At 49.2% G+C, this 23,171-nt stretch overlaps 1 protein-coding gene across 2 annotated transcripts in view; it reads right to left on the minus strand.

Annotated features, from left to right (window-relative positions):
• SCYL2 (SCY1 like pseudokinase 2) overlaps window positions 1-23,171 on the minus strand; it is a 1,629,773-nt gene that overhangs the window by 1,381,648 nt on the left and 224,954 nt on the right. For both annotated transcript variants that reach the window (XM_069629360.1, XM_069629361.1), the window contains exon 5: window positions 791-940. In XM_069629360.1, the coding sequence (XP_069485461.1) occupies window positions 791-940 (150 nt within the window). The remainder of the gene's footprint in view (window positions 1-790; window positions 941-23,171) is intronic.

Genomic DNA, 23,171 nt, shown 5'->3' on the forward strand with positions numbered 1-23,171 from the left:
GCTCCGTCTAACTTTCTGCTTCACATAATTCTTTAGTAGCAGAGAGGAGTCTGCAAGGGGAATATCCACCAACCTGATTTGCGCGGCTGTTCCCCTAACAAAGGTGCGTGCGCCCCACAGCATTCCTTGTGGCCTTTCCAGATCAGTCTCCTCACCAGTTTGCCTCTTCACACATAGCAAGAACGACTACAAATCCCTTGCCCATCACCCTTCAGGATTCTGGTCATCTACACAGCACTGTGCTCTCCAAAACCGTTGGCTGCACTCTGCTACACCCTGCATGCACTCGGAAAGACCTGGAATAGCTCCAAATTTCTCAAAAGGCTCTACTTGCGACGGCTAAAGGGTATTTTTTTTTTTTACATCCTTTGCATAGTTTCCTCATTAACTGTGTGCACACTTATGACCACTTCTGGATGGAACCCTCACAGCATATTTAAAACAAATTCCTCTTGGCCACATAAATGCAGGTCTGGAATCCGAAGCATACATTTATAATACTCAAACTACTTTATTTGTAGATTCAATTACCTTCCAATGTTTTTAGAATATTTTTGTTATTAATTTTAATATAGATTTGTATAGTTAAAGATATAATTGCATAACTTCCATTATATGGTTTGAAAGACAACAGATTAAATATAATCACAAGACCCAGACTGGCACAAAGTCGAAATTCACAACACTAACAGGGTTTTTGTAGCATAACATTCAAGACACTAAACAAATAACTAAAGTATTCTCCATAAGAAGTCTTACTTTAAGTGTACATGAAAAGAAAAAAAAATACCTCTTGCTCAGAAGGGTTTATCGATGAAATACAAAAATCGAATCCCATTATCTTCCACGCTCCGCTCTTATTCAAGATAATGTTTTCGGGGCAAATGTTCGCATGAATCATTTTCACACTGCTGTGCAAAAAGGCTAATCCTTCCGAAACCTGAAAATAATGAACACCTTTTAATGTATTAGACAATTAAGGTGATTTAGACAAAAGCATAGGATACTATGTTCCAAAACAGTAATCTATGGTACATCATAATGTTTAATATTAGCCAGACTTTGTAAGGCCTGCCGTCTTTCCTTCAAAGAGGTGCAGAAAGTGTGCTGCACTTCACAATAAAGCAAATAGGTTTTGGCTAAAACGTGTTCAACTGGACCTAGCAGAACTTCAAAATGCGCATCCAACTGATCAGGATGAGCAGGTCACCATATCCCTTGAAGGCGAGAAGGGTACTGAAACGTCTTACCTGGCTTAGGCCACTCCTACGGATGGCATGCAGGGCTGTATGAATATTTCTTGGGATTGTAAGGGCACCAATCAGGAAGAAAGCGACTCATCCCCACAACACCAGGGACAATATCAGAAACCAACCACTGAGGCACTAGGCGGTCAGGCGGTGAGTGTGTGTCAACCCTTCTGGTTTTTTGGCTTTACTTTCTTTCTAGAACTTAACTTCCAGTGGCCATCTTGGATTGGTGACACCACTTCCAGTGGCCATCTTGGATTGGTGACACCACTTCCAGTGGCCATCTTGGATTGGCCCAATCTCCAGCCAAAGGCCACAAGAGGCTCGAAAGACAATCTGGGAACACCAATCAGGAAGAAATCATCTCATCCCAGAAACTCCACAGACAATATCAGAGAGAACAACTACTGATGGACTAGGTGACCAATAGAAAAGACTATGCGCCATCCCTTCTGAACTCCCTAGGGAAGTCCCAGTTAAGCGGGGCAGAAGTGTGAAGGGTGAAGACCAGCTGTTGGCCAGACTCTGCTTCTTCGGCTTTGTGCCTTTGCTTTGCTGTGTGATGCTACTGGTCTGCGAGTACCCTTTATTGCTTGCTCTCAGCTTCACCCTCGCCATTCACTTCTCATGCTATCTCTTCCTTTCCCTCCAACTTCTCTATTCACTCTTCTCCACTCTAAACCATCTCAACTCTCTTCCCATCCCCATAATTTCTTCTTGCTTCACTACTCTTTTCACTCTTCCTCTTCTCACATCCACCCCCTGCGCCTCTACTTTTCAGACTCTACTTTCCTATGCGTCACCATCTTACACTTTCTATTGCTCTTGGCAATACACATTGTGTCTGCAATAAAACTGCCTCAGACGTCTTCCTTTCTCATTCTACTTCTCTTGACCTCATTTCCCTTATTGAAACCTGGTGCTCTCTGTCGGACTCTGCATCCCTTGCTGCCCTTCATGACCCTGCCTACACATTAATTCACTCTCCCCGCCCCACTGGCCGGGGCGGTGGTGCAGGAACGTTTCATCTCTCCAACTACCCTACCTCCCACTAATTCTCCCTAATTCAAACACACTCTCGACAATCACTGCCCCCTATGGCATAAATATGATCTCTCTACTGGCCAATTGGTCCGGTATGTCAATTCTTTGACCACAACTCCCAACTAATTGACTCTCTCTCCATCCTGATCCCCACCTCATTGTCATAAGTTACTTCAACCTCCCCTCACTCTCTGCTGCTCCATCCACTGACTAAATCTTTTCTAATTAAACACCCACTCTCTGTCCACTCTCTGCCCACCCCATTAAATGGAAACTCCTTTAACCTTATTCTCATCTCCTTTCAACCCTCCACCTCAACATCTCCACATCTTCTCCATCTGATCACTATTGTCTTAGCCTCAATCTCCACTTCTGCTTCTACCTCACTCTCCCCATCTACTACAACCATTACTATTACTGAGCGCAAGTTTCCCTCCTCCAAATTCACAGGCTACCTCTCAAAACTGTACTCACCTTTCCATCCACTGAAGAAGCCCTACAACTCTCCTGTCACATCCTCCTTCTGGATTCCTCTACCAACTTCTCCCAACTCTGGATAATCCAACCCTTCCTCCTACTCTTGATATTAACAATTCTCAGCAGCTGTTTCCCCTCGGTCATTCTCCTCTGATGTCAATATGTATTCTTCACGTTCTCCAATCACCTCCCTTATTTGGTCTGGAACTCTCTCCACCAACCTCCACCAATAAACCCTCTTCCACCTTTTTACCTCCCTGAACCTCCTCTGATCGTACTCTGACCTCCTAGACCTCCGTCATCCCTCCTGGTCTTCTCTCTCCTCCACTAAATTTCTCCTCCATCTCGACTTTGCGGCACTCTCCTGCCACCTGGCTCCTGCATCACAACTCCTTCCTCCCACTCAGCAAACGCTCTCCTTCCTCCACTCCGCAGTCACTAAGTGAGCTGTCTGGTTCAGCTGCTTATTCTGTCTTTGCTCCTCCACTAGGCTGGCTTTCATTCTGATGGTTTGCAACTTTGGCCTATGGGGAAGGTTAGTTTGTGTTTGGTTCAGAATACTTCTTTCCTGTGACTCTGCTGGGGTGGATTTAATGGAACAGAGGCTATAGGAGGTGGGGCAGTCATTATGGATCTAACCCGGCTGCCTTGCATGTTGGTTGTCTGCAGTCATTTCACACTGTGAGCCTAACTGGTAAATGCCCTCCTCTGCCGTCGGTCCTGGTGGCTTGTTCCTCATATAAATCAGTGGTGGTTCATCCATAATGGGTGAGGGGGTGTAGACCCTGCAGTACCCTTGTCCATTATAGAGGAGCAGAGCCAGCCCAGTATAAACAATATCCATCAGTTGCTATCTGCAGCTGAAGGAGCGCTCCTGGGCTGACTAAACTATCAAAGGAAAACATGGTTTCCTTTGACAGTCCGTCCCCCAGTGCGCATGTCCAGTGGACCATGCAAGGACCTGGGGCATTTTCTTCCCTAGACGTGCATGGACAACTGGGGATGCAAGGTGGGGAACTGCACTTTTGAAGGTGCGTATCGGGCGCATGGCCATCTGATAAAGCAAGCATGATAAGTCTACAAGGCTATACTGCGATTTGGGTGCAGCTAGTCTAGCCATTTTTTTTGCGTGGCATGAGTTTTTTTAATGGACATCTTTGATAAAGCAGACATGAGTGTTATTATGAGGCTAGACAGGCATTTTGTTGCAGGCAATCTAGCCATTTCTTTGGCATAGCATTTTTTACTGCCAATCTATGATAAATCAAGCATGCTATCTGTTAGTACATGGCTAGGTTGCTATTTTGGTGCAGCCAGTCTAGCTATTTCTTACTTCGGCATGGCATTTTTTACTGGCCATCTATGATATATCAAACAATGACAAGTGTTATTACGTGGCTAGACTGGCATTTTGGTGCAGCCAATATATTTTTTTCTCTGGAAATGCATTTTTTAGTGAGCCCAAGTGTTAAAGTAAGCATATGTATTATTATTACATGGCTGGACTGGAACTTTGGTGCAGCTAATTTGGACATGGTTTCATAATATAAAAACAGAACCATCCACATCCTACAAGTCCTTCAGAAAAAACCTTAAGAGCTTGCTATTTAACTAAGTCGCCTCATCTCCCTCTACCCAGCTGTCCCGATATACATCCTACTGTCATGTACTGTTCTGTCGATGCTGTTTCACTCATGTAACCAGCGCCCAGATGCCTGCGGGCTTCACTGAGCTTTACAAATTAAAAATAAATAAATGGGTCATATAGAAACGTTGTGTGATTCTCTTGAGGAATATTTTCATTTACTCAGCCCCATCATGGTGAACTAAGGAATAGAAATTAGTTTTTTCTCACAAATGTACATTTTTGAGTTTGAAAAAACAAGTAACTGGAGGTTGACTGCATAGATGACACCTGTCAAAACATGTGCACAAGTACAAAGTTGAAACTGTAACTTGACTAAACAAGAAATATGTGGTTACATCACAGACACAAGTTGCTTCATTCAAAAGGGGAGAATCTTCTGTCTTTCTCGTGAGGCGCAACAAAACAGCCTCCATCCTTTAGCGGTGTACCAGAAGATAGGTCATAATAATAAACCATTGAACACCCTCAACTGTCAAAATAAGTAAACTCCACCCAATAGCTGCCCCATATCTCCTCCCTGCCCACCTTCCACCCAGGACTCCCAATAAAAATCACAAATTCACAGTACACTGACAAAAGATTTGTTAGTCGGGGGGGGGGGGGTTAGGGGTTGGTGTTTGCAGCACTGTATTCGGTCCTGAAAGGGAATCAGTGCATTTTCACAGGGGTATCATATAGTACAGTAATAATTGCTTCCATATAAAATAAAACCTCAACCTTCCTAAAACCTTTCAGCCAAAGTGGTGAGGTTTGCCCTCTTACACACTGAAGCAAGGCATGTCCTAGCTGTAATGGTGACCTATGTGAATGAGCACATGATCAAGCGTGTCCCTTCGTTGAGGGTGAACCTATAAACATAAGACCCAACTCCCTCTGTATCCCACCTAAAAGCCATAACATCTGCCCTGTCCGGACAACCTTACGTACCCACCAAATATGCAACACCACAGCCTCTCCATCATCAGTCACCAACTCCTGGATCAATTGAGATCAGTGTACTCTGGGGTGAGTTATTAGCTATGCACTAACCTAATTGAATGCAGCTTAAATTGATTGGTTATTGAGGATCTAGATGACTTGTTACAAATCAAATCCCATAAGGGGAACAGAACGCCAAATTATTATCCTGTTTGAGTCTGATCACAGGGGGTGGTCAAGATAGATATTATTGATGAATGCTTTGTATATTTTTTTAATATGAAACCCTTCCTGCTCAGGGGCGATGTGCCTGTCCTGGAAACTACACTGGCTGAAACAGTCAAAGCTGATTGCAAGTAATTGGAATGCAAATAGAATTTAATATGTATCTAATCCTTTGTTATAGTACTTATTCATATAAATCCAAAGGAGAGATGAGAAGGTACCAAGGAGAAAAGATATATACCACAAACACTTAATATAAGACGGAGTATTTTTTATTTACTCTCCTCAGTCAAATGTACATTTTTAAACAAACAAAGGTTGCATAGACCTGTAAATGGTACAAACATTGCATTAAACATTGCATTATATAAGAGGGTTTAGCCTGGCTTTTGTCAGACCCATCTAAGGTTCTGTGTTAGAGCAACAAAAATGTTCTGTTGATCTATGCATCAATATGTTTTTGCTTTTTACATGTCTGAATATGTGAAGTAATGAAAACATTATATAATGCAATGTTTAATGCAATGTTTGTACCATTTACAGGTCTATGCAACCTTTGTTTGTTTAAAAATGTACATTTGACTGAGGAGAGTAAATAAAAAATACTCCCAGTCTTATATTAATTAAGTGTTTGTGGTATATATCTTTTCTCCTTGGTACCTTCTCATCTCTCCTTTGGATTTATATGAATAAGTACTATAACAAAGGATTAGATGCATATTAAATTCTATTTGCATTCCAATTACTTGCAATCAGCTTTGACTGTTTCAGCCAGGACTACCCCCCCTTGTGTTTCCTCGCCAATGATAGCCCTTAGTCCTGAGCTTAGTTGGGGCTTTCCCTTCCGTATATTCTCTGGAAACTACGCTGAGCAGCACAGGTTCATTTCCCAGTCCTGGTTCCACACTGAGAGGCTGGAGTCCAGCATGGACTGCGATATGAGAAATCAATTTACTTTTACTGCTCACTGTGATGCTGGAAATGCATCAGGGGGACAGGGCCTCTGAATCCTTGTCCTTTACTGCCTTTTATCGTGTGTTCTGTCATGTTTTCTGCCCATGAGTCCATTTGGGACTCCTGGCAGTGCAGCTCTCTCTTTTGGTTTGGTGAACAGACCCATGGGATACCCTTATGGCACCCATGGGTAGGGGTACAACCCTGTGCCCCTAGTGTATGTTTTTGGGCACCTGTGGGTGGCCCACAGAGCAGGATATGGGCTGGTGGCAGCTCCATGCTGAATTTGACAGGTGCTCTGGGTGTCCTCCATTTTGGGATACCCAGGCCCTGCCATTGGAATCAGTTGATTCCTGATAGGAAACAAGATGGCCCCTGTGGCCTCTTGCTTTCTATTGCCTGTTATCTTGTTTTTCCCAAAGTCCTGGGAAGCTCTGACTCTGTCCCTTCCCCCTGACTGGCTGTTGGGTGGAAGTTCCATATATGGTGTTGTTGTGAAGGCCCAGCTAGACTGACTGGAGCCTTCCCAGTGACTGTATGTTGTGGGTACCTCCTGTGGGTGGGACCTGGGTGAATGGAGTGTGTGACCAATATACACTCCTTGTTGTGGTTGTCTGGTTTCTGGCATGAGAGACAAAGACTGAGACAGCCCTGCCCGAAACTGGCCTGAATGCAGTGTGTAGTGTTGAATGGCTGGGTACTTGTCCCAATCCACATTCCTTGTTGTGAGTGTCTGAAAGGGAGGAGTGTGGCCTGAGTGCACTGTGTGCCTGATTGGCTGACTGACTGCATGAATGCCCTTCTGTGTGATTGGCTGCTGTGTGTGTGCCAGCAGTGTGGATGAGAGACAGAATAGTATATCTGGGGACCTCTCACCATTGGAAATTGTTCAGAAGCGTTCAGAAGCTGAGTCTCCACTCAAGAGTAACTGGAACTGCTGATCCTCGACGTCCAGCTGGAAGAAGAAGGCTTGCTGCTGCATTTGCTTCGACAGATCTGAAGGTTGCCGAATTCGTCGAGGACTGACCCGAGAGAGGACCTGGTAAGGCGCCCTCTTCCCGTGCTCTGAGGAATCATCGAGCACCGCTACATCTTCGCCGAAGCGCCCTGGAAGTCAGACCCTCGAAAGGCTGCCGACCCGAGACGGGACCGCCTAGGAGATCGAAGTGAAGCACCCGGACATCGACGCCGTCGAAGTCCATTGCCGTCGACCAGGGTTCGCAGGGTTGTGTAACCGCTGGAGGCCCGTCGAAGTTGTGTTGCCCAGCCGTGGGAACCACTTGACGCCGTGCCGCCGACGACCGGAGCCGTCCGCTCCTTTGCCTAAGAACATTCAATCGAAGGACTCGCTCGACCGCATCGTCGACCGCTTATCCTGCCGGAGAAAGTCGAGGACGACCAACGCGCCGAGGAGAAACCTGCCGGTGGGTTTCCCGCCACCCAACGACCTCAAAGACTCGGACGACCCGACGCCCTTGCTGGGCTCCCGTCTCTACAATCTTTGCGGTCCAGAACTATTGTCATCGAGGTGCCCCGCACACCTCCGCCTTGCAGGACGCCGACGCCCCGACGCCGACGAACACCGCTCGGACGAAGCTGCCGCCTCTTCGACATCGTTCTACCTCGTTTGTCGACGGACGTTCGACGCCCCGTGCCTCCCGCTTGAAAGGGAAGGCATTCAAAAAGGGCCGTCGATTCCCCGTCGCCGAACCCCGAGGTCTTCGACGGTTCTCGACGCCTCTCGACGATCCGTGACTCCCGCTTGAAAGGGGGTCACTCAAGAAGGATCCGTCGACGCCTCTTCGAAGGACTCGACTCCACCAGGTACATTGGGGGGGTAAAAACATTGTATGAGAGAATAAGACTATTGAACAACATATGGACTGGGCTTGTGTTAGATCCCTTTCTTTTACAGGTTGCCCAGGTGGGGGGATCTCCACACAGAACTGTGTCTAGTGTTAGGGGCCAGTAGTTTGCCTATTGTTCAACCAACTTATTTTTCTCTCTTCTCTCTATTGCTGGTTTCACTTATTGATCTGTGTAGATGCACTTTAATGAGGTCTAATATTAGTGGTACCACTTTAGAATTGTAGATATTTACCATTATTGATTTTCCTGAGCACAAGGTGCGTTATTGTGATAAGTGTACATAACCTTTGAATTAATTATATAAAGACTGTTTTCAGTAATACAGTGTGTGGACATTCCTTTGTGGGGGCTTGGGGAATACACTGTACTTAAGAACCAGCCTGCATCACCTCCTAAGAAGCTAGGCCTTGATTGCTCGTCCATTGCTACCGTAATAGAGAATCTTGGCTGGGGTCTTCTGTGCCTCTCTTCTACCATATAGGGAGCAGAGGTACAGACACCCCCTACCGGTCTTTACAGCTGGTGGCAGCGGTGGGATGCTTATGGGTTTAAGACTCAGTGTATAACCGTGCCACTTACAAAATATCCGCACTTTATTAGATTAAGGTTTGGGTGTGTACCAAATAACTGCATTACAAGCAATGGAGCCCATTGCAAATGGTAAATTGACTCGGATGAGCTTAGAGGCTCTCCAGAGTGCTTGTGAAGCCAGGGAGCTAGACTTTGTGGATAAGTCTAGGGCTGAGCTGATAGCTGCCCTGGTGGACTACCAGACGGATGGTGAAACTCTTGATGAAGGGGGGGATGCAACCAATGAGGACTCTGCCCCTGGGGTTGTCGCTGAATCTGTTTCTGGGAATGCCACCCTTCCTGCTGCCTCTGTTCCAAACCCCAGCAATTCCATGGAACTTGACGGAGTTATTAAGGATGAAATTGGCCTTTGAATATCGCAAGTTGGAAATAGAAGCTGAGCTTAAGAAAGAGGAGCTGGCACAGCAAGTGGAACTCAAGAATAGGGATCTTGCGCTCAAAGACAAGGACACTGAATGTCAGAGGATCCAGCTAGAGAAAGCTAGAGTGGAGACGTCAGCTAGACCAATTGAGAATGGCAGGTCCCCAGCCACCAAGTTTATGAAAGATTTGGTTGGTGTGTTTGTGGAGGGTTCAGATATCCTCCAATGGATTGAAGCGTTTGAAATGGCTTGTGCAATTCATGATGTAGATAAAAGAGATTGGGCTAAGTGTTTGTTAAGCAGAGTGCCTCAAACTGGATATGACTGTATTCTGAAGCTGGGTGTGGAAGAAAGGGGTCAGTATGAGTGTATGAAGGCTGCTTTGATTGCCAAGTTTGGCAAGACACCTACCCAATACCTTAGAAGGTTCAGGGATTTTAAGAAAAAGGAGAATATGTCTTGGATTGACTGGGTGAGTGCTGCGCACATGAACATGATGGGGTGGATCGATGGATACAAGGTTAAGACTTTTGTTGAATTGTCCCACCTCTTGTTTTTTGAGCATTTCTCTGAAGCCTGTTCACCAGAGCTGCGTCAGTATGTGGCTGACCAGAACATTTTGGACCCCTTTAAGCTGGCTAGGTTGGCTGACAAGTGGGTCTCCCACCGGGTGTCCCCTAAGGACTCCAGTGGGAAGGACAAGGACAAAGAGAAGGGGGCCTCTCAGAAAGCTGAGGAGTCCCCCAAGCAATCACAGTCGGGTAAACCAAAACCTTCCTCTCCTAAGACCCAAAAATCTAGTGGGGATAAGTCATCTGTGGGTGGGAATAAGAGTAGTGGTCCACCTGCTGCAAAGCAGGCTCCCAGTGGTTCCAGTACCGTACCCCGCACTCCTGGCGCTTGTTGGGACTGTGGGGCTCTGGATCACAAAAGGGGCGACTCCAAGTGTAAAGGTAAGGCACTTGGAGTACAGGCTGTCAGCCTGACCTACCCTTACCCCGTGTCTGAGGTGGAGGCCACTGTCCTCCCCTCCTCTACCGGGATCACATTTGGTGCTCCGGTAGAGATTTCCCTAGTGTCCCTTGGGGCCTGGGACCAGTACGCGGAAGTACTGGCGACTATCCCACAGAACACCCGTAGGTTTTTGAGAAGTGTCCTCTTGAATGGCCAGCCTTCTACTGGTTTGAGAGACACTGGGGCAAGCATGACAGTGGTGGACAGGACCCTGCTCAAGCCAGAGGACTATGTAGGTGCTCCTCTGAGAACCACCAGGTTAGCTGGTGGGCCTCCCAAATTATCGCCTGTAGCCTTAGTCACACTCATGATTGGAGACAAGACAGCGAAGCTCCCTGTCCTGGTTCAGGACAATGTCCCTGCTAACATTTTGTTAGGGAATGATCTAGTAGAGTTGGGGTTGATCTCGGATGGTCTTCCCATGACTGCTGCTGCAGTCACTAGGTCACAGGTGACACCGGGTCTGGCTGTGGGTCAGATACCCGAGCCAAAGGCGAGGCCTAAGGCAAGAAGGCGGAAGACCAAGAAGGCCACCTCTGTGGAGGGAGCACCTTCTCTTCCTGCTGCACCCATTGGGATCCATGCTCCGGACGGGCTGGGTCCAGTAGAAAACCCAAACTCAACTCCTTTGGGAGAAGAGGCAGAAGACTCTCCTGTGGGAGAGGTTCTCAACCCGGAGGATCATCCCGACCTTCAATGCTTGTTAGCTGAAGGGGGACCCTCCCGGGCAGACTTCTGTAGGGGACAGAGGGAGTGCCACTCTCTCGAGGGTCTGAGGAAACAGGCCCTGTCCCAGGCACAAGGAGAAGTGCCTAGGAATTTCCAGATTTATTGGGAGGGTGAGCTCCTTGTAAGTGAGCCCACTAAGCCTGAACCTGGTGCTCGCAAGAGGTTGGTGGTACCCCATGTTTACAGGCCCTTCCTTCTGCAGTTGGCGCATGAGGTGCCCTTGGCTGGTCATCTTGGGACCAAAAAGACTAAGCAGAGGCTCTCTGCCCATTTCTACTGGCCACGGATGGGAGTAGAGGTGGAGTCCCACTGCAGGACCTGCCCCACTTGTCAGTTGTCTGGCAAGACTGGAGGCAGGGTCATTGCCCCACTGCAGCCATTACCAGTGGTTGGCACACCATTTGAGAGGGTGGGCATCGACATCGTCTGTCCCCTTGACCCTCCCACTTCAGGTGGACATCGGTTCATCCTGGTCTTGGTAGATCATGCCACTAGGTACCCTGAGGCAATACCCCTTCGGACTGTTACTGCCAAGGTGGTTGCCAGGGCTCTCCTGGGCATTTTCACCCGTGTTGGATTCCCCAAGGAGGTTGTCTCTGACCGAGGATCCAACTTCATGTCTAGTTACATGAAAACCATGTGGAAAGAGTGCGGGGTAACCTACAAGTTCTCCACCTCTTACCACCCCCAGACCAATGGTCTGGTTGAGAGATTTAATAAAACTCTCAAGGGCATGCTAGGGGCTTTGGAAGAACCCCTAAGGAGGAAATGGGATCTCCTCCTGCCATGCCTGCTGTTTGCTTACAGAGAGGTACCTCAAGAGGGTGTTGGTTTCAGCCCCTTTGAGTTACTCTTTGGACATCCCGTGAAGGGGCCCCTCGCCTTGATCCGAGAAGGCTTGGAGGCCACCCCTCCCGGTCCCGCCAAGCAAGTGGGGGACTATGTGTTAGGCCTCAGGCGGAGGATGACCCAAATGATGGGTCAGGCAACAGCAAATCTCAAGGCCAGCCAGGAATTGAATAAGTACTGGCATGACCTTAAAGCCTCGCAAGTGGATTGGACTCCGGGACAGGAAATCCTTGTGATGGAGCCTACCAAGCCTAGAGCTTTGGCAGACAAGTGGACTGGACCCTTCAGGATCATCTCCAAGATGGGCGAAGTCAATTATCTGGTTGACATGGGAGCCTCTGGGGTAGCCCCCCAGGTATTCCATGTCAACAGGCTCAAGCCTTTCCACAGGCGAGCAGAGGTCTCATGTCTCTTGCTAGCTTCAGGGCAAGAAGAGGATGAAAGTGAGCCCCTTCCTGATTTGCTGCATAGCAACCCTCAGGATGGCTCAGTGGAGGGAGTACATCTCTCTCCAGATTTGACAACAGAGCAGCAGAGGGCCTGCAGGGCTTTGCTCCAGCAGTATGCCTCTCTGTTTTCACTGACACCGGGCCTTACACCGTGGTGTAAGCACGAAATTGACACTGGTGACAGTGTGCCTGTCAAAAGCAGGTGCTATCGTATGTCAGATACCGTCAAGAACCACATCCAGGCTGAGGTCGCCAAGATGTTGGATCTGGGTATTATTGAACCCTCAACCAGTCCCTGGTCCAGTCCAGTGGTCCTTGTCCCCAAGGCAAGTTCCCAGGCGGGTACCAAAGATTAGAGGTTCTGTGTGGACTACCGAGGAGTCAATGCCGTCACCAAAACTGACGCGCACCCATTGCCCAGGGCTGATGAGCTCGTGGACACCATAGGTGCTGCCAAGTTTGTGAGCACCTTTGACCTTACCTCAGGCTATTGGCAAATAGCTCTGACGGACCATGCCAAGGAAAAGACGGCTTTCTCAACACCTGACGGACTCTACCAGTTTAGGGTCATGCCTTTTGGGTTGAAGAATGCCCCTGCCACCTTCCAGAGATTGGTCAACCATGCACTCAGTGGGCTGGAAGCCTTTTGTGTGGCTTACTTAGGCGACATTGCCGTCTACAGTTCCACCTGGGAAGAGCATTTGACACATCTGGATAAGGTGTTGCAGGCCTTGAAAAGGGCTAACCTCACTATCAAGGCCACCAAGTGCCAGATAGCTCAGGGGAAAGTTACCTATCTTGGTCATGAGGTAGGGGGGGGTCAAATCCAACCTCTCTCCAGTAAAGTACAGGATGTACAGAACTGGGAGACTCCCACTACTCAAACCCAGGTGAGAGCCTTTCTGGGCCTCACTGGGTACTATCGCAATTTCATGGCAGACTATGGAACCATAGCTGCACCGCTGACAGCTCTAACTTCACCCAAACAGCCTAGGAAGGTTAATTGGACCGAAGACTGTCAGAGGGCCTTTGATGGCTTGAAAGAAAGTCTGTGTAGGGCACCTGTGTTGTGTGCGCCTGACTACAGCCGACCCTTTATCGTCCAGACGGATGCCTGCGACACCGGAATTGGAGCTGTCTTGTCCCAGTTAGATGACAAAGGGAGAGAACATCCTATCATATTCATCAGTAGACAACTCAAGGGTAGAGAACTTAGGTGGGCTACTGTTGAAAAGGAGTGTTTTAGCATAGTTTGGAGCCTTAGGCGTTTTAGGCCCTACCTTACGGGGTCTACCTTCAAGGTCCAAACAGATCATAAGCCCCTGAAGTGGCTTATGCAGATGAAGGGTGAGAATCCGAAATTGCTCAGGTGGTCCATTAGCCTGCAAGGGCTAGACTTCACCATAGAGCACAGACCAGGGAAGAGTCACGATAATGCAGATGGCCTTTCCAGAAGGTATGTTGACCGTCTGGATGAGGGTGTCTATCCCGTGGGAGATTAGACACCCTCCACCTCAGTCTGGGGGGGGCGACTGTGATGCTGGAAATGCATCAGGGGGACAGGGCCTCTGAATCCTTGTCCTTTACTGCCTTTTATCGTGTGTTCTGTCATGTTTTCTGCCCATGAGTCCATTTGGGACTCCTGGCAGTGCAGCTCTCTCTTTTGGTTTGGTGAACAGACCCATGGGATACCCTTATGGCACCCATGGGTAGGGGTACAACCCTGTGCCCCTAGTGTATGTTTTTGGGCACCTGTGGGTGGCCCACAGAGCAGGGTATGGGCTGGTGGCAGCTCCATGCTGAATTTGACAGGTGCTCTGGGTGTCCTCCATTTTGGGATACCCAGGCCCTGCCATTGGAATCAGTTGATTCCTGATAGGAAACAAGATGGCCCCTGTGGCCTCTTGCTTTCTATTGCCTGTTATCTTGTTTTTCCCAAAGTCCTGGGAAGCTCTGACTCTGTCCCTTCCCCCTGACTGGCTGTTGGGTGGAAGTTCCATATATGGTGTTGTTGTGAAGGCCCAGCTAGACTGACTGGAGCCTTCCCAGTGACTGTATGTTGTGGGTACCTCCTGTGGGTGGGACCTGGGTGAATGGAGTGTGTGACCAATATACACTACTTGTTGTGGTTGTCTGGTTTCTGGCATGAGAGACAAAGACTGAGACAGCCCTGCCCGAAACTGGCCTGAATGCAGTGTGTAGTGTTGAATGGCTGGGTACTTGTCCCAATCCACATTCCTTGTTGTGAGTGTCTGAAAGGGAGGAGTGTGGCCTGAGTGCACTGTGTGCCTGATTGGCTGACTGACTGCATGAATGCCCTTCTGTGTGATTGGCTGCTGTGTGTGTGCCAGCAGTGTGGATGAGAGACAGAATAGTATATCTGGGGACCTCTCACCATTGGAAATTGTTCAGAAGCGTTCAGAAGCTGAGTCTCCACTCAAGAGTAACTGGAACTGCTGATCCTCGACGTCCAGCTGGAAGAAGAAGGCTTGCTGCTGCATTTGCTTCGACAGATCTGAAGGTTGCCGAATTCGTCGAGGACTGACCCGAGAGAGGACCTGGTAAGGCGCCCTCTTCCCGTGCTCCGTGGGATCATCGAGCACCGCTACATCTTCGCCAAAGCGCCCTGCAAGTCAGACCCTCGAAAGGCTGCCGACCCGAGACGGGACCGCCTAGGAGATCGAAGTGAAGCACCCGGACATCGACGCCGTCGAAGTCCATTGCCGTCGACCAGGGTTCGCAGGGTTGTGTAACCGCTGGAGGCCCGTCGAAGTTGTGTTGCCCAGCCGTGGGAACCACTTGACGCCGTGCCGCCGACGACCGGAGCCGTCCGCTCCTTTGCCTAAGAACATTCAATCGAAGGACTCTCTCGACCGCATCGTCGACCGCTTATCCTGCCGGAGAAAGTCGAGGACGACCAACGCGCCGAGGAGAAACCTGCCGGTGGGTTTCCCGCCACCCAACGACCTCAAAGACACGGACGACCCGACGCCCTTGCTGGGCTCCCGTCTCTACAATCTTTGCGGTCCAGAGCTATTGTCATCGAGGTGCCCCGCACACCTCCGCCTTGCAGGACGCCGACGCCCCGACGCCGACGAGCACCGCTCGGACGAAGCTGCCCCCTCTTCGACATCGTTCTACCTCGTTTGTCGACAGACGTTCGACGCCCGTGCCTCCCGCTTGAAAGGGAAGGCATTCAAAAAGGGCCGTCGATTCCCCGTCGCCGAACCCCGAGGTCTTCGACGGTTCTCGACGCCTCTCGACGATCCGTGACTCCCGCTTGAAAGGGGGTCACTCAAGAAGGATCCGTCGACGCCTCTTCGAAGGACTCGACTCCACCAGGTACATTGGGGGGGTAAAAACATTGTAGGAGAGAATAAGACTATTGAACAACATATGGACTGGGCTTGTGTTAGATCCCTTTCTTTTACAGGTTGCCCAGGTGGGGGGGATCTCCACACAGAACTGTGTCTAGTGTTAGGGGCCAGTAGTTTGCCTATTGTTCAACCACCTTATTTTTCTCTCTTCTCTCTATTGCTGGTTTCACTTATTGATCTGTGTAGATGCACTTTAATGAGGTCTAATATTAGTGGTACCACTTTAGAATTGTAGATATTTACCATTATTGATTTTCCTGAGCACAAGGTGCGTTATTGTGATAAGTGTACATAACCTTTGAATTAATTATATAAAGACTGTGTTTTCAGTAATACAGTGTGTGGACATTCCTTTGTGGGGGCTTGGGGAATACACTGTACTTAAGAACCAGCCTGCATCACCTCCTGAGAAGCTAGGCCTTGATTGCTCGTCCATTGCTACCGTAATAGAGAATCTTGGCTGGGGTCTTCTGTGCCTCTCTTCTACCATATAGGGAGCAGAGGTACAGACACCCCCTACCGGTCTTTACACTCATATGTTTATCCAAAAATCCTTTGAAATCTAATAAGACCCCTCAACAGATTTTGTCCCCATTTATCCTGTAATCAGTGCTCCAGATAATATTTTGAAGTGGGAGTACGAGTAAAACGATTTTTATGCGAGTAGAAAAGTAAATCCCATTCAACTGTAAAACAGATTTGTTTCCTTCAAAAATACTTCTTTGCACCTAGTTATTCATGCACATTAAAAGATGCATGTTTACTTCCTCAGATTAGGCAGTAATAATAGTAGTTTCTCCATGTGGCACCATGTGTACTACTTGTCCAAATATATCCATGGAGCGGTGTGGTGTGTGGCTGAAAGCAAGGGGACATGCATCTTGTGTCCATTTCCTATATTTAATTGCAAGGATTTTTATTTCCCATTTTAATTTTTGGGAGGAATTTGCCAATTTCTAGCCAGTAAAACTGGCTGTCACACCCCTTATCTGTAGGGTTGCCTGTAATAATACTCCCTTTAATTGTTTTTAAAGAAATAGCAACATTTTCCCAATACATTTTTTTTCTTGCATGAAAAAATGCTCAAGAACATACACTCGCCGGGGTGGGGGGCGCCATGTTGAGTACCTACCAAAGTAAGATGGCAGAACCCTGGGCCTCTCCATAGCGGCATCTCTACCGCCCTCAAGCACCTAGAGCACCATGACAAAAAAAAAGATTATCAGACCTACAAAAAGTTCTATTTCTGTCCAGACAGAACGTCCGTGTTCTTGCCACATCCAAACTGCAGAGGGCTTCCTCAGCCAGAGAATCAGGCGACTGGAAAAGAGACAAATGCACGTTCTGCTTCAAACTGCACTTCGATTAGAGTTTTGCAGATGAAAAACAGAACAGTCTTAAGAGCAATTTTCCAGCATACAAGTCTATGTAGGCCTCTTTATTGGACAAAGACTACACTTTGCTCACTCCTCTGACAGAAGAGATTGTAAACCAAGAAGGAAGTGATCTAGGAAAGAAGGTCAAAGACACAGGAAGCCATAATCTCAAGCGTTTTCCTCCTGAGAAATCCATGACCAAATTCAAGTCCTAATGTGAAGGATAGTTTCTGACAGGGGAGGTAAAGCAGACCATGAAACTGACCCCTGATGGCCTCACTCCGCAAAGAAAAGAGCTTCTCACACTTGTTAAAATAGGCAGTGATAGGTCAAAGTATAGTGTATGCAAGAGTCAATTCTTTTTTTTAAACATCTCTTTATTGTTTTAAAACATGTTAAACTCTCCTCCCCTGCCCCCACCTAGCCTTCCCATTCTTTGGCAGCTTGCAGTCTCCAATTTCAGTTGACTTAGCCCTGTAGGGCTCCTCTAGTTCAAGTCCAGGAGTTTCAAACGTTGTGCGCACCATTGGGCCCTGTAGTCACCCTTCAGGAAGGCCAGGATTTCACTGCAGTCTGTTGCAAATTAGCCCAGGTTATTGTTCAATGCATACGTAGCCCATTCCAGCGCTACCAGTTCACACACCTTTCACAGTCATTCTTGTTCCGTCAGGACCTTCAAGCCCTTCCAGTTTTGTGCTATGACGGCCATTGCAGCCAGTGTTAATACCACCCTTGCCTTTTCGCATCCCCCGCTTCGTCCCTCTGTCTCTGTTCCCTTTAGCCCCAAGAGGACCTGTTTGAGTTCTCTTCTGGCCCCCTCTCCAAATGCTTTTGCCTGGAGTACCTCCTTCCAAAACGGCTTGATTTTGGGGCATTCCCACCATGTGTGCGCAGCGGAGCCCTCCTCCCCGCAGCCCCTCCAGCATTCCCCGGACACCCCTGGATAGATTCTGTGTAGAAAGGCAGGAGTATAATGCCACCCGAATATATATGTATACCATGCTTCCTGGAGCTGTACTGCCCGTGCCGTCTTGGGTATTCTTCTCCATAGCTTTTCCCACTCCTCTCATGAATTCTTTTCCTAGCATCTGGTTCCATAGTTCCATATACGGCCACTCCTGCTGGGGGGAGGCCTCGGCTAATAAACTATATAAGCTTGAAATGAGCCTCTTCGTTCCATCATTTGTCAATAGGAACTTCTCAAACGGGGTGGTCTGATAGGTAGCTGCTGCTCTAATTTTCCCGTTCATTAACCAGTGTCTTATTTGAAGGTATCTATGACTTTCCCCCTCTCGCACTCCAAAGTCATGTTTACACTCCAGGAAAGATATCACCTTTTGCCCCTGGCACATATCCCTGATCATCCTACAGCCCCTTCTCTCCATTTCTCAAATGCTCCCCTTTGCATGCCTTGTTTTGGAAAATCTGAGTAAATGGAGACAGGAAGGTCGCGATCCCCTGCTTTTCCACCACCCTGTCCCAAATGTCTGCTAGACCCTTAGTGATGGCGCTCATATATAGGTGCTTTGGCCTAAGGTGGCAAGACCTCCCTCAGTTTCTGTTGGGCCACAGCTCTATCCATCTGTGTCCACTGTTCCCTTCATTCTGCGAGAACCATTCCGGAATCACGCGCAGTTGGGCAGCCTCATAATATTGTTGGAAGTTGGGAAGTGCTAAACCTTCCATTCCATCCTCTTCGGTGCCACCAACAGGCGATTACTAATCCGTGGCCTCTTCCCCTCCAACATAAATGTGGTAGTTGCTTTCCCTAGTAACCTGAAGAAATCCGGGTGGATTGGCAGTGGGATCGCCTGAAATAGGTAGAGCAGGCGGGGAAGTGTGACCATTTTAACTGCTGCCATCCTGCCCATCCATGAGACCCTGAGGTTCTTCCATCTCTGATAGTCCTTTTTTATTAACCCTAGTGTTATTGGGTAATTACCAGCATACCATCCCGAGGGTGAAGGCGTAATCTAAACTCCCAAATATTTTATTCCCTCTGGGGCTCCACAGGAATGGCGATGCTTCTCTCAGCTCCCCGGCCTTCTCCTTCCCCAACGTAAGGTTTAACAGTTCGGATTTTTTCACATTAATATTCAGGCCTGACACCTCCCCAAAAAACGTTAATTCCCTGCAGGCTTCTAGTGATTCTTTGGGTCTAGTTAGTAAGAGTAGCATATAGTCGGCAAACGCTGCAACGTTATGCTGTGTATCCCCAAATGAGATGCCCTGAATCTTCTCTGCTTCCCTTATTGCCTGTAACAGGGGCTCTAGGTATATTGCATACATGAGCGCGGATAGCGGACACCGCTGCTTAATTCCTCTACCCAGCCCGACGGGACGAGACATGGACCCATTCACTGCTAACCGTGTTGACGGGTTTTTGTAATCGACTTGGATCATTTTTAGAAAGCCCCCTCCAAGGCCCACCTTCTCCATCACTCTAAACAGAAACAGCCACTCTACCCAGTCGAAAGCCTTCTCTGCATCCAAGGCCAGTAGGACCGCCAAGGTGGCCGTTTTCTGGGCTTTCTCCACCAGGTGTGCCACCCTTCTAATATTGTCCGCTGTCTGTCTGCCCGAGACAAACCCTGCCTGGTCCTGGTGGATCAAAGAGGGAGGATGGAGCTCCAGTCTTTTTGCCAGTATTTTTGTATACATTTTTGCATCTAGGTTTATGAGAGCAATGGGCCTGTTCGAGGTGCAATCCGCGGGGTCATTATTGGGCTCATCTATTAGGGTAATTTTAGCTTCTTCCATGGAAGGGGTGATGTGTCCAGTTACCTTGAAGGTATTGAATAGTTAAGTCACTAGGGGGCTTAAAATGTGAGTGTACGGGGCCTTATTTGGGGAGCTTTGCTATTGTGTTCCTCGACCCCTCCTCCGTTATTGCCTGTCCCAGTTGTCCCTGCTCCTCGCAGGGTATCTTGAGCAATTATATTTTCTCTAGGAAGTCTATTTGTTTCTGGGTCTGCGGGTTCCGTGATGTATATAGGGTGTTGTAGTACCTTGCCAAACAATCCTGGATATCTTCTATTTGGGTGAGGCGCCTTCCTGTTTCGTCATTTATAGCTACTACTGTGTTCTGCCCTTGCGCTTCCCTCCGTAATCGTGCAAGTAGGGTGTCCGCTTTGTTCGATTTGCCATAATATTTCTGCCTGACAAACAGTAAGGGCCTTTCTGCTTTCTTGGTTCTAAGAACCCCAAGTTGTCCCACCGCGTTTCTGTATGCCCCAAGTGTTTTGCTTGTTGGGGAGTCCGCTGTCTCCCGGCGTGCTTCCTCCACTTCTTCCATAAGTTGGGTCTCTAGCACATTCATCTGTTTTTCTCTTTGTGCTTTCAGCGCTATGAGTTCCCTCCTCATGGTTGCCTTCAAAGCGTCCCACCTTATGCTTTCGCTCGTGTCTGAGCTTTTGTTGAGCTCAAAGAAAGTCTTGATCTTGTCCCCTATCTCCTCCCGCATCACTAGGTCCCTAAGTAGCTCCCCTGGGAGCTTTCATTTCCAGGCCCCTGGTCTACTTCCCTGCATCCTCAGTTTCATTGTCACCACCTTATGGTCTGCTATCCCCAGGGGGCCTAACTCCACCTTCTCTACCCTCCCCACAAGGCCCGCCGACATGCAAATGTAATCAATCCTAGATTGCGTGCCGTGCATCCCTGATAGAAAGGTATGTCCCTCCTTTTGCCCATCCAATGCTCTCCACACGCCCCTCAGGCCCGCACTCCCGATTCTCTCCTTTAATTGGGTGGAAGTCACTGCTCCCCCTCCGGTGCCCAACCTGGTCGTCCCGTCTTCCGTCTTGTACCCTGCCACATTAAGGTCCCCCCGTAAGGATCATGTGCCTCATAGCGAATCCTTCTACGGTCTTCAGTAGTTCCCTCAGGAAATGATCCGGGCCTGTGTTTGGTGCGTATGCTGATCCTATCGTGTAACCTACTCCCATATATTCTTCTTTGACCAGAATAGATCTTCCCCTTTATCCTTAAGTGTGTCCGACACTCAAGTTTATGCTATTCCTAATCGCTAGTGCAACGCCTCCAGCTTTGGTGGGGTCCGTTGCTAGGAACACCTGGGAGAAGCCCCAGAGTTTGAGTCGCCCTTGATCCTTTTTCAGGGGATGGGTCTCCTGTAACTCTAGGACATCTGGCCCCATTGCCTTTGTGAATCTCTCTAACCTTTTCCTTTTGAGGGGAGTGTTAAGCCCCCTCACGTTATGTGTCATCCACTTGAACCTGCCTGGTCTCCTTCAGCACCCCTCTTCTTACCCCTGGTGTCCCTAACCGTTTTCCTTGCGTATTCCCCCCTCCCATCTCCCCAGGTCCTGGATCTATGCTCTTTCCTCTTGTTTTCCCCTGTCTGGTCCGCTCCCCTGCCCCCCTTGGAACCTCTCCTTCCAATCCCTCTGTTTCTCCTGGTCGCTTGTTGGTTCCCCTAATTGGCCTATCTCATGTCTCATTTCCCCTAGGGCCGAGTTCAGGTACGCTCTCAACAGTTGGAACTGGTCCTGGAAGGTTTTGGCCAGTGTTCCTGTTTGGTCATTGGCAAACTGCGCTCACCTGCCTCCGGGTCAGATTGTTCCCTCGGGTGGACCATGCTTCCCTTGCCCTGTTCTCTGGGTTCCACAGTTGGCCACATTGTGGGGAGGGTGTCTGGGGTATCTCCTGTGGGTGGGCCTGCTTTCGCTGTGCGGCCTTTCGCCTTGGAAGTCATTGGGGGATGCAGGCCCTATCCCCCGTTAAACGTTTCCTAGTGAGTTGGGACATAGGTCTTATTGAGGGAAGGGACTCTTCTACACCTGGTGGACCTTTAGCCCTTCCCTCTTTAAGGCTATCCAGCCACGTTGCTTCTCCAGTGGGCCCTTTGGGCCTCCTCTTGATGGACTTGCCCTCCTCCCGGCTTCTCCCCTTGTCCGGGGACTCCCCTGTCCGATCAGCCGCAGCTTACCCTGTTTCCTGTTTGGTGGGTCTTCACACACCCCTGCCTCACCGGGGCACAGTCTGATGCTTGGAAGTGTTTTTCCTACACATAGGGGTTGCTCTTCGCCCTGTTCGTCCCTCTATTCATATGTTATTTCACCTGGAGGGTTCTTTCTTCACTTTCCAGACTGGTCTAGCATTGCTGCCGCCTTGTCTGTTGTTTCAAGAGACTGAGCTGGGGTCCCCTTTTTCCACTTGGGTGCCCATGTCACTCCACTGTCCCTCCCATTGTTATGGGCCCCCGGGTCCTTTGATTCCAATTGCTTAAAGTCACCGCCTTTTTGGCCTGGAGTACCGCTTCCCCTTTGTTCCGCCCAGGATGTCCTCAAGTTATGTTGAGGTTGTATAGGGGCCCACCTCTCCCTGAGAGCCCCCCGTGTAGGGTCACCCACGCCTCTGATGCCTCCAAGTGCCCTCTTACTTGTGTGTCTTGGCGGCTTTCTCAGCTCCTCGAGGGGCTGAGCAGCGGTTTCCTCCACGTTGGTCCCTGCCTGCCGGCGCTACTCCTAAATGATCCCCTCTGAGCCACGTTATCCTCCTCTGTCTCACCGCGCGAGCCTGGGGCTCGTTGCTTCCCTTCTCGGGTCCCTCTCTGATCGTCCACGTAACGCAGAGCTTCTCTTCATCTCTTGCCTGGTCCAGGCTTCTGCCCGACCCTGCCCTCAGATCTCCCCGCATAGTGCAACCCTTCTCCTGGGGTCTGCAGCTGCTGGCGCCAGCCCTCCTCTTCGTCTGTTCCATGGGGCTGGCTCCAAAATCAGTCCTCTCTCGGAGGCGCCGTCTGTGGCTCCTCACTGTGCCAAAGCTCCTCCTGGGCTTCTCACCCCTCTCTGTGTTCCTGGCGCGGAGTCCTCTAACCAGGGGTCCCTCCGCTCCATCCCGCAGCGGCGCCGGCACACTCCTCCTCTACGCCGTGGTTCCCGAGCCTGGGCCGTGTCAGGTGGGGGCTCCTCCTCAGCTCCTTATCTCTACTTCACCTCCTGGGTCGGGCCGTGCCGGGAGGGGGGGTAGGGAGGGGCGAGGTCCCCCTCCCCTCCATGTCTTCTGTGGCAGTTGCTGCGC

The sequence above is a fragment of the Ambystoma mexicanum genome, chromosome 12 (assembly GCF_040938575.1).
Source record: "Ambystoma mexicanum isolate Mex_15411 chromosome 12, UKY_AmexF1_1, whole genome shotgun sequence".
NCBI classification, from domain to species: Eukaryota; Metazoa; Chordata; class Amphibia; order Caudata; family Ambystomatidae; genus Ambystoma; species Ambystoma mexicanum.